The sequence below is a fragment of the Blennius ocellaris genome, assembly GCF_963422515.1.
Source record: "Blennius ocellaris genome assembly, chromosome: 16".
In the NCBI taxonomy this organism is placed as follows: Eukaryota; Metazoa; Chordata; class Actinopteri; order Blenniiformes; family Blenniidae; genus Blennius; species Blennius ocellaris.
In genome coordinates this window covers 13,733,736-13,752,797 of record NC_137665.1, presented here as the reverse complement: position 1 = coordinate 13,752,797, position 19,062 = coordinate 13,733,736, and the positions used below count along the sequence as shown (strand labels likewise).

The 19,062-nt window shown below is 39.3% G+C and overlaps 2 protein-coding genes across 2 annotated transcripts in view; both read left to right on the top strand.

The window, feature by feature from the left end:
• The first annotated feature begins 6,579 nt into the window (after positions 1-6,579).
• Positions 6,580-9,771, top strand: psmg3 (proteasome (prosome, macropain) assembly chaperone 3). The gene is made up of 3 exons (XM_080510941.1): positions 6,580-6,678; positions 7,949-8,170; positions 9,281-9,771. Exons 2-3 carry the CDS (start codon positions 7,958-7,960, stop codon positions 9,431-9,433), a joined length of 366 nt encoding a protein of 121 aa, XP_080367067.1. The 5' UTR covers positions 6,580-6,678; positions 7,949-7,957; the 3' UTR covers positions 9,434-9,771.
• Positions 9,772-10,946: 1,175 nt separating this feature from the next.
• tmem184a (transmembrane protein 184a) overlaps positions 10,947-19,062 on the top strand; it is a 23,492-nt gene continuing 15,376 nt past the window's right edge. The window contains exons 1-4 of the mRNA XM_080511318.1: positions 10,947-11,098; positions 11,390-11,602; positions 15,804-15,969; positions 18,345-18,435. Coding sequence (XP_080367444.1) covers positions 11,390-11,602; positions 15,804-15,969; positions 18,345-18,435 — 470 coding nt within the window. The 5' untranslated portion in view covers positions 10,947-11,098. The remainder of the gene's footprint in view (positions 11,099-11,389; positions 11,603-15,803; positions 15,970-18,344; positions 18,436-19,062) is intronic.

Here is a 19,062-nt window from a genome sequence, read left to right as displayed (position 1 = left end):
ATAACAAAAAAAAATTATTAATCTGGATAAATAAGAATATATGACAGTTTTCTTTCTTGAAAAACAACAAGTATCTGGGTGTGAATCAGTTCAAATTAGCAGGTTATGAAGGTGTGAACCTTCACACAAAGATGATCCTCCAGCTATAATAATAACTTAAAAAGAAAAGAAATATTTACTACAGATGAACACCCACAAAACTAACATGCTTCAGTCACCGAGGACGAATGTTGTTATGATGCATTTTGCACCAAGTTTTTAATGTCATATCTGCTTTTGTGTGATATGATTTAAGGAGCGCTGAGTAATTTAACAGCTTGGGAACATAAAGCCAAAACCTTCGCAGACTGAAATAAGTTCTAATTCCATGTGTGCCTTCCTGGAACACAGTGAGAAGCTGCGAGGAGACCGAGTGGGAGGTGTCTTTAATGTGTCTCTGATTCCTGCTCTGCTTTCCTTTCCAAACCCTTTGGATCTTATTTCTGTCAGTCACAACCCATTCAAGCTGAGAGACAAACTATAGGAAACGGCGCCTTTGACGGGGGCAGCGTTTCCCAATCCTGGTCCTCGGGGAACCCTGCCCTGCAGGTTTCACGTCTCCCTGCTCCGGTGCACTTAGTTCAAGTGAACGGCTCATTATTGAACTCAGCAGAAGCCTGACACTAACTAATTCATTGGAATCTGGAGATATCCAGGACCTGCAGGGAAGGGACATTGAATGTCAGGAGTGGGAAATGTTGTACTGGGGTTATGTGAATGGCTTTACATTAGAAATAATGTAGATGTTTTGCTTTGCTAAGCAGTTGATTTTCGTATCGGTATCTATTATTTGGAAGTTGCAAAAAAGAAAAGAAGAAATTGAATCAAAGAGAGTTCAACCATGAGGTTGCTGGCAGAAAATTGTTTCTGTTCTTGATTTTGAATTTTTTTTTTAGTCCAGAAACTCTGGTTGGTAAAGTAATCCTTAATTATTATTGGACATTTCCAATCCTCTCGATATTGGCCAACTTATACAAAGCTTCCAAATTGGCTTTTCTACAGTAATTTAACTGCAAAGTCTTATTAAATAAAGTCATTGAGAATTCACAAAGTCAAAAGTGAGACCATTTGGTGGTCTCCTAAAAAAAAAAAAAAAAAAAAAAATCACAGGCTGTCTGTCACTTTCTCTGAGTATGTTGTTCTTTCTCTCTTGATGTTTTGTCTTGGCCTTTGTGTTGAAAACACTTAATGGAGAGAAGCTAGGTTGTTAATCCCATGTGGCAAGAGTGCAACTTCAAAATGTCATGGTAAGGTCTCTTTGGAGCTCTATCTGTAATACAGCACAGCACTCTAGTGGCCACCAGGGTAATAAATGTGTGTGCGAGTGTGTGTTTGTATGTCATTGTAGGCCCGTCTTTGAGAGACATTTGAGGTCATTGAGAGACATTTGAGCGGGTCAACACTTTGAGATCAACCTTCAAAACTCTGATTTCTCATCAAGGTGGGGATACAGCCCAGCGATTGTGTAGGAGTCATGAGCACGAGGCTAAGGACTGTATTATTTCAAATTGTGTGTGTGTGTATGTGTTAGTACGTGTGTGTTAGTACATGTGTACGTGCATGTGTGTGAGCGTGAGTGTGTAAAGGAGTACGTAAAACCTGTAAACGTAGTGAAAAATTTGTTCCGAAATACAGAGTATTCTTACCAGAAACTACTCACTATTGATAAAGTATTACTTACTCTGCAGCAACTTATGATGGAAAAATAGATTACATAGCATAAGTTATACCAACATATGGGCAAAATTACGTTGAAAAAATGCATGCAGCAAAAAATACTGCTTATTTCCAGTGAGTGTGAGTATTTGTAGTTCAGTATTTCCACCCCTAATTAAGGCTTGGCATCATTGGTTTTTCAGAAAGTGCAAAAAATGGTGTGGCGAATGGGTATATAGGACCGGGGTAGCATACATAATATGTACAACTTGTTTGTAGTGAGGCGATTTGATTAGACGAAATGAAAAGTGTGGGAGGCAATGAACGATGAACGCTTCATTCAGACAAGAAGATGTTTTTCACATGGGATGACATTTTGACACACAGAGTGAGTGTGTGAGACAGAGAGAAACAGGGGAAAAAAACACTTGACTAGTCATAGAGACCGAGGGATGGGGTGTGTTTGTAAAATGAAAACCCTTAAGCACCGTCAACTCTTTTAGAAATGTGTCACAGCTGAACTTTTCCTTTCTCTGTGCCACGCTGAGGATCAAACTTTGTGGATCCAGCTGGTGTTTTGGAGCATTTTGTTTGCCCAGAGGAAGATCATGAAACAATACCTCTCAAATCTGTCTTTTGAGAAAGTTTAAAAGTGCATCTGGTTCTTAAAGTTAACGTTGTATATGTGTCATACAAAGTAAATGTTAGATGAGAATAAATCTATTCAAATAAAGCAGTACCTGAAATAAAAGGCTTGCTTGTTTGCATCATAACTTGTAACATATTCAATGACATGGTAACAACAGAGGCAGCAACTAGAAAACTGAATCCAAAATAATCAGTGTTATTATTCTTTTTTTCTTTCTTTTTTGTTCATTTATTCCACCTTGGGGTATACACTATTGACTGCTCTCTTGCCCAGTTCATGACGAACGTAGAGAGACGGACCAAACAAGCATGTTTTTCAATTGTGAGGAAAAGCCATCTTACTATACAAAAACCTATACAAGCACAGGGAGAACATTCAAATGACAAAAGTACCTCATGCCAGCCACTTATGACACAGGAAGCACAAGATAGATGTTAGTGTGAGGAACAAACCATTTAAGACAATGTGAAAGGTATTGTGAATGCAAACATTAGCATCTGATTTGGGATTTTCTTTTATGTTTTTCATTTAGCTGGAACAAATGTGGTAAATGTTTCAAGACATTTAGAGTCCCGATTTAAATACATTTTGGGGGGATTGTGTAAGGAAACTTGACTATTTGGAGAAAACCCATGGCCACACAGAGAGAACATGCAGCTTCACATACAGAGACCTAACCATGACCAACCAGTGACGCTTTAGAGGCGAGAACACTGACCACTGTGCAGTCGAGACTGACTACTACTCATTATAATATCAGTTCTTATTCATCCTCTCCCATGAAAACACATTATTGTATCTTCTAGTTTTAAAATATAGACCAAACAATTAAAACAATTTGAAAAAATTAAAGGATTTTTCTGGCTTTCTTCCTGGCCTATGAGATACATGACTGGAATAAACTCCAAAATGGCCTGTGAAAATCTCCACCATATTAGAATGATGACAAGTGATAGAATAGTTTGAAATGTTTCCATTAGCTGTGAATGGGAGACTATCTTTCTGTTATCAGCTTGAACTTTTACACTCATATCATTAATTCCAGTATTAAAGTGGCACTCTCCTTTTAGAAGCCTGTCTCCCTCCATAAGTATGCTTTCAACACTTTCAAAGACCTCTTCATCCCCCTTCAATTCTGGCCGCTCTGATGCTCTGAGACCTTTAAAGTCTGAGCCTTCTGGTCATGCTGTGGTGATCCACCAGGTGATTCCTGACTCATACAAATTCAGCCAAGTGGCCCGTCTGACTCCATACATTAATACAGAAATATTGTATTGTGATGTATGCATTGCAATCTTGTTTAGATCAGTATGATCAGTCAAGGACACACGTGGTCAGCCAGGGAGTACGGCGAGCAGCCGAACCAATTTCATACCAACTGCCGCCTACTCAGAGTGCATAACAATTCCGCTGAGCTGGTTGTATTTGACATTGTGAATGTGTCATGTTCGTAGGGATGGCTCCTTTCAAATCAGCCTGATGCAGCACTCACAGACTTCAGTGGAGCCTCACATCCACCTGAAAATTAACGAGTCACGCAAGCACTTTTGCTAACAGTGGAAATGCCTATGTAAAAGCAAATGTGACTTGGCTGATGGCCAAATTTTAGACAAAAGTGAAAAAAACAAGTGAATCAACCTCACGTGGCCTAGACATAAAGATAATAACACCAAATATTACTTTTACACTAATATGTGTTAAAAAATTTGAATGAACCCATTTGGGGTGAGTTTGTAAAAACATGCATATGGCAACAGTTTTAGGAGAAGGGTTTTTTGGGGGGACATTTCACCGTATTTTGCACAAGAAGATTTAATTAAAACTGGCTTTATGTTGAGAGTGTTGTTATTTTCTGTAGTAATTGTTTTGTTTTTGATCAAATAATCTGCTCAACAATAGAGACAAACTTAAAGATTAAATTTCAATGTTATTGTGGCACTAGTTTATAGGTCTGGCCCACTCGAGATGAAAATGGGCTGTATGTGGCCCCTCAGCTAAAATGTGTTTGACAGCTCTGATCTAGTGGTTATCACTATCTCTCTCACCTCACAATGAAAATATTCCAGGTTTTATTCACAGCTAAGTGTTGCCTTGGAATTTGCATGTTCTTCCTGTGCGTGTGTGGGTTTTCTCAGTTAATTAGTCCAGACAATGTGTGCATTAAATGAACTGTTGGTTGACCGGAGATCTGTTCAGGGTGTGCTCATCTCTCAGCAGATAGATGGATTTCGGCAGCGCAGACATCCAAAATCATCCCAACAGACAGACACTGTTGCATAGTACCACTTCTTAATAAACCACTCTGTAAATGAACAAAAGAAAAAAAAAGCAAGACATTATCTGCTATTTTAAAGCTCCATTGACAGTTAATTAAAAAACACCCTGCCTCTGTGGTTTCTTGCTTTGGAAGAGCTGTTTCCATAATATTGATGGAAATGTACCAGACCAGAGGACCAGCTTAATTTAAACTCAAGCAATTTCGCTCTCGATAATAATACTTTATGAAAGTTTTGTTAAATCATCCCCACTTCATCACAGTCACGTAGAGGAACATGACTGTGAAGATTATTCATGCATAGTGAACAACAGTCCTGGAACCTTGAATTTGACTTACAAGAAAAACAAAGAAAAGCTCGGAGTGCTCTGTAAGTATTAAGTGGTTTTAATCTTCAGCTCTTTGGTGAACTTGAGGCAAGAAGAAAGCAGTTCTTATGAAGAATGTGGAAGTTAGTTATACTATGTTAGAGCAATGTCAAAGACAGAAAAAAAAAAGACTTAATGACTTTCTTTCTGTCTTTCTTTTGACTGATCTCCATGTTAAATTCTTTTATGATACCCTTAAAGCATATTCTTTCCAACTGGATATAAACATAAGTGTTTTGCAGAAAATAGATTATGACCCAAATGTTCAGGAAGTATCTGTCGACTGGCTGCCTGTCTAATAGTAATTATGACACTACACTGCAATGATTTCAACACATAACTAGTGGTCAGATGACCTTGACCCAAACTGTGGTCCTTTGTCAGTAACCCTGCCAACTATCCAATAAGATGAACATTTCTAAGGTATCAATTAGTTTTGATGACCAAGTAAGCAGGCTAATCACTTCATAAAAACTCTTTTTTAAACATATTTTCAATATGTAATACAATCAATTGGTTTTATTCACTACAATGAAACAATTTTAAATTGTGTAAAGCAGTACAAATGTGGGAGATGGAGAAGGAGATGCCTTTGCCTAGCATGATTTATTTCTTTGTAGATTTTGAGAAGAAATCATGTTAAAAGAAGGAAAAAAGGCATATAAAACATTCATTCTGTACTTGAATTAATTGTATGATGGATATTAGATCATATAAAATATGCTTTAGCACAAAGCCATGACAATTACAAATGGTAACGGGCTTTCACTTTTATAGCGCTTTCCCACTGCTCGAGCAGCCCCCAAAGTGCTTTACACTGTTAATCACTGTCACCCATACCAATGGAGGGGGCTGCCATGCGAGGTGCTCATTTCATACAATTTAGAGTAATTTAGGGTTCAGCATCTTGCTCAAGGACACTTTGACTTGTGGACATGGGGAATTGAATCTGCAACCTTCCAATGAGCTTCATTCACGCTACCATCCAAGCCACAACCGCCCCATCCAATAACAGAAGAATACATATAAAGACTCACCACATAATTCAGACTAAAGGTGTGTACCAAACTTTAGTGATATTCATTAACTGTGGATATGTCTTAGATTATCAAGACAACATTAAAATTGCTACTTAACGTTATGCATGAGGTAAAGCACACCCCTTGTCCAAAAACATATTTCCCACAATTTTACTGTTTCTTCTCAACACGATAAGTGGCCAGACACAAATAAGGAATTGGGCATATTTCTAATGTTTTTACTCCAGGCGGAGCGCATAGATGATGTGGTGGTGCTTTACTATACATGGCTCAAGAATGACTTTGCTTGCTCGTATATCACGTCTAAACATTCCCTCTTATCCTAAAGTAATTATACTTCAACCAGTCTGAACCACCAGTTTTGGTCAACTACCACGAGCTGATGCATTATACTGGACTATATTATACTATTAAGTAAAAAAAAAAAAAAAGATAATTGCCGCATAAAATACATTTGTTTTCGAATTTTATCGGGTTTTTTTAGACGACACAAATATAAGTGGGCGTTGCGTTGGCTACGTCATCACGCACAGTGCGTCAGTCAGGGTTTGTTTTCACGGCGGATGTTGCGTGATAGAATCAGAGTTGCTCACACTTTGTTGGCTTTCTAAGAAAAGTTACGTTTACAGCAGCGGACTGAGGAATACAAAGGTGAGGACTCTTCACAAAGACGCACCTGGAAGGTGTTTAGCGTGCTCATATTTTAGCCAGAGCCCACTAGAGCCGTTAGCTTGGGAGCTAAATGCTAGCAACACGCTGGTAGCGACGTGGTGCCGAGCTCCTCTTTCACTTTCCTGTTGTAAAGCAAAGCAAAGGAACCGAATTTAAAACGTCTCTGCTGATGAGATGACCGTGAAGTGAGGATGTGGCTGTGACACTTGCACTAAAATCGTTGATGCTGTCTAAAAACACCGTTGCTGTCCTACATAGTGTTAAAGCTAAATGACTGAGCACTAAAAATGATCTGAACTGGTAATATCTTCAATGGGCTGCTTTCAAGTTTTTCTAAGTATCTGTCGGAATATGGGCACACACAAACACTTTATTTTACACAAACTTGGATTAATACAACCCCATCAGAAGCAAGTCGACTCGTAAAATATTAGAGGCAGGAGGAGTGAATGCGAGTTGTACGTATCTTGATTTGCACGCATTAAATATCTGTTGTGTTCATTTATTTTACCAAGTAGGTCAGTTGAGAACCTGTGTTCATGTACAATGATTTACTGAACCAAAAGCCATAAATGAAAACATAGAAATGCATACATACTTTGTTATACTGTGTTTGCAGTAATATATATTGAGAAACAAAAGCTAAAAGGCAACTGTCCAGTCGTCCTCAATATTGATTTTGATGATCTTTGTGAAATAAGAGAACAACAGCAAGGAGGTACAGGCTTTAGGTACAACCAGACTGATGAATTTAGCGAGACTATAGACTGCGATTTGTGTTGTGAATATTGAGACGGGACTGAAGATGTAGAAGATTTTTCCCAACAAGTCATGCTTATTTGTTTTGTCTTGTTCATGAAAACAGTGAGTTTAGTGCAGGCATGATGCCAGGGCCAGCTTGTCATGGACAGCAGTATGATAAATAACATGCTGCTGTGAGGGAGAGGTTTTGAGGCAGATGTGTAAATTACATCACCATAATCGAAGTGAGCAATCCACAAAGGACGTTGAGGCAACAATCTTGGCAAGTCTTCGTCAAACTAAAGTAGATCTTAAACACTCGGCATTGAATTCAGTGACTTGGGCCGCAGAAGATCGTTAGTTAAGTAGTAATTAAATAGTAATTATTTTCAAGAAGATTATGCTACTACTCTCAAAATCTTAAACCAATTGGAAGACACGTTGCAATGTCTGGATCTTATCCCTCTTCATAATCCATTTTTTATGCCATTATTTTTTTCATCTCCAGATTATCAAAATGTCCGAACCCATCATCAAATCGAAGCAAGCACAGAGAGAGGTCCATGGAATTTCAACAGAAGTCGTCTGCACAGAGTTTAGTAATTACATATTCATCGTCCTCACACAGTACGGCAAAATTGGGACGTTGATATCTGTCACACCTGACTCCAGGTGTAATGATCTCAGCACCCCGACGTTCTCCACCAAAGTACTGCTGGGCAAAGACGAGGTACGCTGGATGAAATTGGTCAGATAAATAATGTATCAGTGCGACATGGCCTTGTTCACAGGACATCAGACTGACTTGTTGCAACACGGCGTAATTCATTTCATGCTGTGAAAGGGCAAATGAGAGTGGTTGTGATGGGCTCCGGCAGATTGTGGTGAAATGTGTGCAGCCATCTCTTTAACATTTACTCTAGAAAACCTATTTCATCTCTCCGTGAGCATGTCATTTTCTAACAGGCATGCAGTGCATGGGATTTATCAGCAATGAAGTAATGGAATAATTCAAAGTTTGCTTGCAAAGTTGATAAGACCTTAGTTTACCTTTTTGTTCCCATTATCATTGAAAAGACCCAACTTGTCCTTTATTCTAAAGTGAACATTTGCTGTAGAGCGGTGGTTCCCAAAGTGGCATCTTTTAAACCCCACATTATTTTCCCGGCTGCGTGAGGACATTGGTTGTGTTTCAAAAGCTATGTTTACACAGAGAGGCAATGTTTAAAAAACAAATCTGACAGAATGTAGATAATATAAATGTTAGAACGCAAACATTGTAACATTTAAATGGAATCCCAAGTAGTTTCTGGGTTTGTTTTTTTTTTTTTTTGGGGGGGGGGCCTTCTGTCCCATTTTTACTCACTATGGTCTCATTTTTCTTTCTCTACAAAGTGAAGTTCTGCACCTTTATAGACTCATGACAACTACTACCTCTCTGGGTTCAGGACAACCATGGCAAAACCCACATGCAACTCAACAATGTCTCCTGAGCAGTATAACAATCTGAATGCAATCAATCATTCAATAAAGCAAAACAGACATTTAAATTGACTAAATATATATGTTAAAAAAATTAAAAACTGAATAACTATACAGCATAGTTCAAGGTGCACACAAGACTTGAGTTAAAAAAAAAAATCAATTGGTGAACTGTTAACAAATAGTTTGTAAATACCATGGCATGTTAAAATTAGTGGTGTCCAGATGGGGGTGCATTGGAAAGGTTTTTTTTTAAAAACTATTTTAAACATTGTAATCACAAAAGTATTGCAGAGGTGATGAACGTGAAGGTTTTTGTGTATGTGATCTAATTTGTGCTTTTGGTTTCTGTTTCCAGCCACTGACGCACGTTTGTGCCAAAAACCTGGTGATGTTCGTGGCACAGGAAGCTGGAAACAGGCCCGTCTTACTCGGACTGGCTCTAAAGGATTCTTCCATAGAATCGATTAATCAGATTAAAGACATCATCAAAAGTTGTAAAGTGTGGTAGGGAACAGGGAAAATGGACAATAATTTTGACGGTTTGCTGGAAGGTCCTTCTTATGACTCGCATTTGCTTTCTTCGATAATTTAGGGGGGGGGGATGTACAGTATATATGTTCTTGGGGACACAGTGAATCCAAAATCATTCCGTTTGACTTTATTGTTCTCAAAGTTTGTAAAGAAAGAAGTTTTCGACCTTCCAGATTGAATATGTGCTGATGGACAGCTTTCAGAATGATGGCAGTCGTTCATCCTTCATCACTGTATGACGTGTTTTTCTGATCTTTCTGCTTTTTGTAAAATGTTTGAAACATTTTATACCAAGATGTGTTGGGTAAATAAATATCTGAATGAATACAATGGCTTTCTTTTTTTATGTTGTTGCAGTTTATCCAACTAAAGGATTGTGTGGGATTATATCAGAAATGCCACAAATGTACAATTTGGAAATTGGACTGGACTGTTGTAAATGTGAACTTAAAATATATCACCAAGGCACAAACCATGCAAACATCAAGAAACATGTTGTCATTACAAGTTTGAGATAAAAAAAAAAAAATCAACTTAAAATTCAACAGCAAAGTAAAATTTATGAGTTATACTTTGAGCTCAATTAGAGTTTTGTGTCAAATTACAGCCATAATAGCTCAGCATATTTTTTGTTGTTTGAAAGTTATTTTAAACTCTAAATAAAAATAATACATGCATTTTCATATGCAAAGATTGCATATGAAATTATATAAATAACCACATTTTGAGTTCAGTCGACCATGGTACAGTATAATTTGGCTGAGAAAAATGATGCAAGTCAATCAGAAATATTGAAGGTTTTAACACACTGCAAGGTTAATTGGAGAATATAAATTATCCATGGGTGTGAATGTGAGTGTGTGTGGTTGTCTGTCCTGTGATGGACTGGTGACCTGTCCAGGGTGTATCCTGTAACCAGCAACCCTGAATAAAGTGGGATAGAGGATGTATGGATGGAACAACTTGTGTACAAGATACACTCTTCAAGAAGCAAAAATCACACTCCTTTCCAATCAGTGTCCGTATTTTTTTTGTTAATCTTCAGTTAAAATTCATCTTTCTTTATCTGCTTGTAAGTGTTTAGTTTTGTTTAGTTTTGTTCTTAACACAATAGGCTTCATCCAACCGGTTGCATTAATCCACCCAACACACGACAGTGCTGAGCAGTGATTGCATTGCATCGTGGGAAATGCTGCCTGTCAAAACGCGGCTCTCCGTCATGACGTAAATAACACGTACGTGGTACCGGCGTCACGTGATCCGTTCACCTGTGCCTAACCTGTTTATCTCTGAGCCGTCGCTTCGGCATAAAGTCAACAGTACTGTTTGCTCTTAAAGTTTGAGGTTTAATAAGCATCGGGAGGAAAACGCCTTTCACCTGTGGAGGTTTGTGTGTGCGTGCGGGTGAGCAGTGGATGGTTTTGGTTGAGTTTGTCCTCTCGCGACTCCGTGGACTTCGATCTGCGCGAGGCACCTGTCTGCAACAAGGAAGTGTCGGCCGGAGATGAAGACGACGGGCCGTCTGTAAATGGCCTTAAACGCCGCCTCACTGTTGATGCTGAGCCTCTAAGTTGTGGCGAGCCCCGGCCGTTTTAGTGGACAGTGTATTTCAAAGGAGATAAAGCTGCTTTCGCCGGACAAGGTGAGCTGTTTGTTGATAATAGACGGAGCTCAACACGGAGGCCATTGATAGCTAAAGCCAGGGAGACACTTTCTGTTAGGTTTTTTTTATTTTTTTTTATTATATACTATATTTTACTCTTATCTTTAACTGATTCAAGTGTGAATTTATACATTCAACCATGATTTGTTGTGTTTAACACGAGTAGAATAAAATAAAAACCAGGGATTAAGTGTTGTCACGTTCTCTTTAAGCTTCACACTGATTTCTCTCGTTTCTTTTTTTTTTCTTTTCTTCTTCTTCCTATTTCAGATGGACATGTCATTTGCAGACATGGATGCATCCACCAGAAATAATTCTGCCGTCTTCCTGGCAGCAGACAAGTCTGACCTCTCCTCTAACATCACCATCATTCAGACCAGCAATGGCTCACTGGTGACCGATCAGTTCTTTTTGACCACAGTGTCTGCCCAGGCCCTGTCAGGGATATTTGTCTGGTCTGCCTTGCTTTTAACATGCCACCAGGTGAGTGTGTGTGTGTGTGTGTGTGTGTGTTCGCTCTCACAGAGGTATGTGTTTTCTTTTTTCGCGGCCATATTGAGTGCAGAAACTCACTTCATCTCACAGCACCGATGAGTAAGACACTCAAAGCACCGCACTGTGGATGATGTAAATGTGTAATCAGAGATGGACAGATTGCGCCTCCCTTGCCAGAGGACAGGAATGAATTCTTGTTTCCGGCATGGCTCTTTGCATTGCAGCGAGTTCAAGTGTCGCCGCTCGGAAGGCCTATTTCCATACTCGTACTGACACTCTCTTATCGAGTTGAAAAGCGTCATTTGTAGACCAGCCTCACCTTGTTTAGCCTCATCCCCTGCTGCATTGTGATGAGTGTTTTGTTTACATTATAACCAACAGTTACTATCAGATTAAAGCTGATAAAAGAAAACCTTTAGCTTAATACAGGGCATTGAATCCACAGCAAGTCCTCTCCATATGGGGTGAGGAAGATGACCAGGAAGAGTGAGCGGCTTGACACAGACACACAAACACACACACACACACACCACCTTTACACAGAAAGCTTTACATCGCTGTGGTAAATGAGTGATTCTTACTGTGTGGGTGTGTTGCCCACTGTGCAGATGATAGCTTATCATTACGGTTTTATCATTCGCAGAGAATGCAGAGGGGTGCCGTGTCATATCAGCGGGGAAATCAATTGATATTGAGATAACATTTACAGGGTTGTAAAGGACGAGGGTGTTGTTTTCCCGTGAGTTGCGGTTTTCATGTTGTGCAGCATTCACCTCGAATTTAGTTTATTTTAAAAAATAATTTAGAATAAATATACAGAATGGTTGTCCGTCCTTGGACTGAAACTCACTCTCCTATATAGTAATTGAAGTTACACCTGCATGTAATTAATCTATGTGTTATGCTGTGTCATTATTTAAACTGTTGTTGTTTGTTGGCTGAGGAAACTGTTTGACATGATGCATCGAATCCAAAAAGCAATCCCTGTTTAGGGATTTGTGACTCAATTTTCAGCAAATTGGTTTCTATCTTTTAAATATAGTACGTGTTTGGCCAAACACTCGCCAGCACGACATTTTAATTGAACAAATAAATAGCGAGTGTTCCGCTGGGACGACGGAGCGGGTTTGCAACAGGCATCTTTTGTGTTACACAGGGGGAATATAATGGTCCGCAGGACTAGTGTTGCAATGCTGGTGGTGTTTCATCTGACTGGGCTCCAGAGGATTGCTATAGACTCTTAAACTCACTTTCTGAATACTAAGCACAGATAGACAATGGCCTTAGATCCTCTCCGCTGGAATGTAGCCACTGCATCTCAGACTGGCTTTCTGTAGACTGTGGTTCATTTTCTTGGTTTTTTTGTTGTTGTGGTTTTCAAGGCGGCTTTATTGGTCCCTTTGCACCTTGAATCATTTGGCATTGAGAGCAACGGTCGGCACGACTGTGTTATGTTTCACAGGTTGCACTATACATTTCTTCCAAAAGGAAATTGACTTCTGATTTTGGAAATTTATGTGTCCAAATTTCAGATTCCCCCCCGTCTATGAATGTGTTATCTGGAAAGAAATGGCAAACATGAGACGAGTTTACTTGTACGTGAAGCCGTTATTCAGCGCACAACTATGAGTGGATGTCAGGTCGGCATTACAGAGTCAGGAGGGACAGGGGTTTTTCGTGCTTTTCAAGCAAATGGACACCATCAGTCTCCATGCTGGTTCACTTAGAATGTAAAGATGGGTAAATGCATCACACTCCCACCTTTCACAGTCATCAGGCTCTAATGTGCACTTTCTAATGGGCATTTAATCAAGCTGTGTCGAGTAGAGACTCGGGATGTCCGCCGGTACTGATATGTTTTTGTCTGCTCTTCTAAAGTGAAACTTAAAAACATTCAGACCTGCATACAGGTTGTTTACACAATTTAAGTAGTTTAATAATGGCAAGAAAATGTCATTCTACTTGCGGTCCATATAAAATCAAATGATCTCAGAATTTAATCCAAATAAGATTGAGATTGTGGCTGTTTTCCTTTATTAGACATTAGACCAATTTTCTTGTTAATTAAAAAAAAAAAAAAATCACATTACAATGTTCCAATCGCCACACTTGTGTCATCATCTGCTAAGTTTATACCAGCAAAAGATAGCAAATTCTCACATATGGACAATTGGGTTGTGAAATCTACTTGCTTGAAAAATGGCGTGAATCTACCCCAAGTCACCTCATGAAATAAATCCACATTAATTGCAGTTTGAAAAATTTCATACTGACATTATCTGCAAACCACAATTACAGTGAATTGGCCATAACATGACACTTGAAAGTTGAACGTCTCCTATGAGGGGTGTAGTTATTAGTCCAGTGAAAACCTCACTTTTCAGCAGAGTTGAGATAATTAGCTGACTAATGAGTCCTCAGCAAAGTGGTTCATTGAAAAGAGTTTTAGTGACCTAGTGCTTCATGAATATTTTTTTTTTTAGAAAGAATGACTGAAACTGTTAAATAGAAATGTGTGCCATCTTCTCTGACACCACAATAATATCCACCAAAGCAATGTGCCCTCTAATAATCTTGCCACAATGCTGTAAGAGCTTCACCGACAACACTGTGCACAATAAAACAGGGGTTTTTTTTCCGTGTAATTGAAGATGACAGTTTAAACTTGCAGAGACATAGACTGCCGCCTCTATCCACGGCAGCAGTGCGGCATCATTATATTATCCGCGAGACCTCAAAGGAGAAGTTTGAACAAAACATTCCTCACATTGTTAAGTATGATCTGCAGGCATACTGCTCATACCAGGCTGCACTTGTTTTCGGCTGGAGTGAAAAAGCCAGTCCTTATCATTAGAAGCATCCATCTTGCTGCTATTTTAGGTGGTGCCCATTTCAGTAAGATGTTCAGTGTAAAAACCTTGGGGCTCAGGCGTTGGTGCTGCCATGCCAGTCCTCGTCTACAAGCTGAAGGTCACTGGATAAAAGGATAACAGAGTATATACAGTCTGTTTCCCCCCCCCCCCCCCCAAAAAAAAAGTTGCCAGCTGCACTGCATCTCTTTTGAAGAGTCTGTATGGAGCCTTGAAGAGGAGTCTTGTATGACAGTGTACAGAATCTAAAGGTCGAGACCTTTATCAGAGCTGCAACACATTTATACATGAATGTTCTTGTCTGCGACAATATGTGCAGCCACAGTGTTTCTCTGTAAAGAGATTGGGAAATCGCTATAGGAGTTGGGTGATCTATTTTTATTTTCATTTGTATACTAAACAACCTTGCCAATGCCTTTTATAAAAGAGAGCCTGGACTTCAAGTGCAAGATAGCGTGCAGTCATAAATAATACCATCGAGATAAAATGAAATCAGATTGTTTTTAACTCCTGGGAAGCAAACATTTGAGTGTTCAGTGCTCTCGTGGTTTCTATCACTTCAGTGCTTCGGGAACACAACTGACTTTGTAATTATTGGTTTTTTTTATTGTTTTGTTTTTTTTTCTTCCTTCATCTGATTAAATAAGTAGCACTTTGATGTAGTGCTTAGCATGCTTGCCTTGAAGAGAAGTTTCAAGGTTTTTGCTGGGTTTGGAGGCCTTTCTGAGCCATGTTTGCATGTTCTCCCACCGACAGTGCAAACACATGCCTTTGAGGTTGAGATTGGTGTCTCAGGTGGCACCTTGAAATCTGTCCCGAGGAGCAGACGAGAAAGCGAACATGAACTGTTTGGCAATACTTTCTTCTGATTCAACAGCCGGTATATTTTCATTCACGTTACAGCCGCAGAAAAACAATGCTGAATTGAATAACAGACAATAATTGCTTAATTTGCTCCGTTGTTAACCTTGCCGAGAAGCCGTAGCACTGACTCAAGTCCATTAATGTACAATCTGTGGACTTTTTAGTGTATAAACTCTTGGGGTTGCAAGTCCGAGTGCCAGAGCGGTTCTTAATCATGAGAGTTGAACCAGCAGCTGTGCCTCTTGATTCTTTTAATATGTCACATGTTTTGTTTTATTTGCAGGTTTAGTATCTCGGCTCCTGTGTTCTGTGCCATTAGCCTATGTTGCGATAGTTTTTTTTCAAAGCATGTTTGTAGTAAATTTTATTAGTATTGAATTCACACTTTTTTTTTTTATTGTTCTTTGTGACAATATTCACTTATTTTACCTGCGTTATGCACGTTTTCTTTCCAGATCTACACACACCTTCGATCCTACACCGTCCCCAACGAGCAGCGCTACATCATCCGCATCCTGTTTATCGTGCCAGTTTATGCATTCGACTCTTGGCTCAGCCTCCTTTTCATCAGCAACGACCAGTTCTATGTTTATTTCGACTCCGTCCGGGACTGTTATGAAGGTGAGCATCACACGCCCCACTTAATCTGCCCGAGAGTTCCCTTTTATTGCGTGGCCCATATCTCAGCTGCCAGGAGCAGAAAAGCAAAGGAAGTGACCAAACTAGTTTTTCTAACCAGCTGTAGTTGTTAAATCGGCTGGCCTGGATGTTTACGGTGTTGCATTTCAAGGAGGAGTCATTTCACAATGAAGCTTTCAAAGTGTTTATGAATCAAGTCTACAGTTAGATTTCATCATAAAATGGTAATATTCCGTTGTAAACTTGACTCCCTCGAATGCAATCTGATGGCTGTTTATATAGTGCAACTTGTGTATTTCTGGTTTAGAATCAAAGCACTTTACTATTGGAAAAAAGTGAATCATATGCAAAATGGATTACAAGTAATTTGAGAAGAGACTAAAGTAGGTGATACATTATTCAGAAGATTAGCTTCCAGTTTGCAGGGCAATTTTGTGGCTGATTGATGGCGAACTGCATCAGAAAGCAGGGAGACTCGAACAGGTCCAGCAGCCACAGCGAAAACATAATAAACCTTCTCTTGACTGGACCCCATCTGCATTAGCTTCTTTTAATCCCTCTTTAAATAGCAACAAAGGATTAGGAGAGGATTTCCAAGACACAGAACCCTTGGAAGCTCCTTAATGTAAGGACTGAAACATTTATTGTTCCAAAATGTCGGACTAATTATTTTTTATCACATGGAAGGTTTTTTTTTTTCCTCCTTCGGAGAGTGTTTGACCTTTTTTATTCAAGTTGTAGTGAAAGGTGGTGTGCACTCATTTCATACTTAAAGTCATGTAAAGAGACATGTTAAGCATCAATCAAGTAGATATGTACAGCACAATTCAACCACCAAGCAACTGGTTAGGGTTATGATAATGATTAAAAAAAAAAAAAAAAAGGCGAATAAAATCATAACACAAATCTTCAGCCAAACATTTTCAACTGATGTTTAATGGTGAAAAATATGACTCATGAATGACAAAATGATTCAACAGTTTGTCAACTTGAATATGCGCCACATGATAAGTCCTTGTTTATGTGACATTTCAAGCAAAAGCACCTTATTTTTGCGTTTTTATTTCAGAAATATTTTCCATTTACACTGTATTATTTTTAGAAACACGTCTGTACACTAAAATGATGGAGCTGTCCTGTAGGGCCACTAGTTACTGCTGCTGTTTCATTATGTAATGAAACCAAGTATGGACAGACGATGACGTGAGATGGCTTTTACGGGTGACTCAACTATAAAACTACCAAGAAGCCCCAGTCACATTACTCTTATTGTTCCTCTAGTTGTGCATGTGCAGGAGAATTATTTACTGCGGCTATGGCATTTCAGAAAAGTTGCGTTTTCCCCGTTTCCATTGAGTCAGAGTTTGAGCTCTTGCATTTTCAGTACTCTTTACACATTGTACATAATTTTAAAAAATCGCCCTCATTTTTTTTACATGCTTTTTCAATGTTGGCATTCTCTGTGGAGAAGAAGAAAGAATTTCAATTTGCAGGGAAGCCTGTGGAAGTTAATAACTTGAAAGTGTTCTCAAAAAGTTGCATTTTCAGTAGCTTGGACCACCGTCATCACGTGTTGGACACCAAAACACAAAGGTTTTCCATTCGCACTTGGCTAAAACAGCTAAAGGGTTTAAATGGATCAACTGGTTAACAGCTGAAAGCCGAAATGGCTCAGGCCAGGTTCACGCAACAAAGCTCTCAAGCGTTAACTGTAAAATGTTAGTCACGGTCTGTCAGCTTTGCAAATCTCTTAAAACAACATATTTTAGAAACTTCTTTTAGAGTGTAACACTTTTGAAATACAAAGGCTTTCTCTGCGTAAACAAGAAAATTCAACTTTTCTGAAACATAGATCACTGCACAAGCACTCTTCAGTCGTATTAAAGAAGTACCTCTTCTGCACAGGTGCAAGTATATCAACAACAATAACAATGACAGGTCTCAGAATAATGCTTTTGAATTTCAGGTCACTTTTCAGATATTTACTACATCATCTGGTTCAACTCGGATGTATTTCTTCCATTCACCGGCTACTGAGTGGGGGTATATGATGAAGGGCAGCTGAAATGCACTTGAATATTTACGTTGTACTGTGCTCATGTCTTACAAAAACATAACACCAACGTGTGGCCTGACATGTTTTCAGCTGGTATTTCTGCGAGTACAGCCATTTCTTTAGAATCGTTGCCATGTGCACATGAAACGTTTCTCAAGGCAAATTTTATGGTTCGCCTCAAAACAAAAGGGCTACAATCCAGAATCGTATTCTTTGTTAAGGCTGAAGTCGCAATAGCATTGTGAATGACCTAATGCTGTCTGGTACATCAAAAGAATGAACGTCTCTCTTTGTGTTTCAGCATTTGTCATTTACAACTTCCTGAGTTTGTCCTTTGAGTATCTTGGAGGAGAGAGCGCCATCATGGCAGAGATCCGAGGGAAGCCCATACAGTGAGTGCACTCAGCCCATTTCTGCTTGGTTTAACTCATGCAAACCGGATTGAAAGATCTTTATTGCTCAACATTAAGTTGAGACGCCTCCGAAATTCTAAATACATAAAGTCAGCGACGCGAACTGTGCTGTGGGTTTGATTTCATTTCCAGTCATAAAAAGGTGCACAGTCCACGTTTCTGGCCTTAAATTTCCGTTGAGTGTGAAACCGAGAAAACAAGTGCACTGTTGATCAGTAGCGATTCTCCTTTATCTCTGAGCTTTTGACTGGTCTCAGCAGGCAGTGCTTTATGGCTGACTCGGCCACAGGACAGCACTTCTTAAGACAGCACTGACACTAATGTTGAGCTCTGATAAATGACGGTATTGCCCGACACCAGCCTGTAAGGCTCAGACAGCATAGTTCACATGTGGTTTGAGAAAAACTACCTGTTCTGCTTTGCCTTTCGCGACCCTTCAAGGCTTCCTCAGACATCTCGTATTGATGTTTTATATCCGTTAAGTTTCCAGCAACTAATTGTACATCCCATCATCTCCATCTCACCAATTTGATCCACGATAAAAATCTCCTCCAGACATAATTTAAACCTTAAGTCGAGTATGTTTTATTCAGCAGCCTGGCAGCT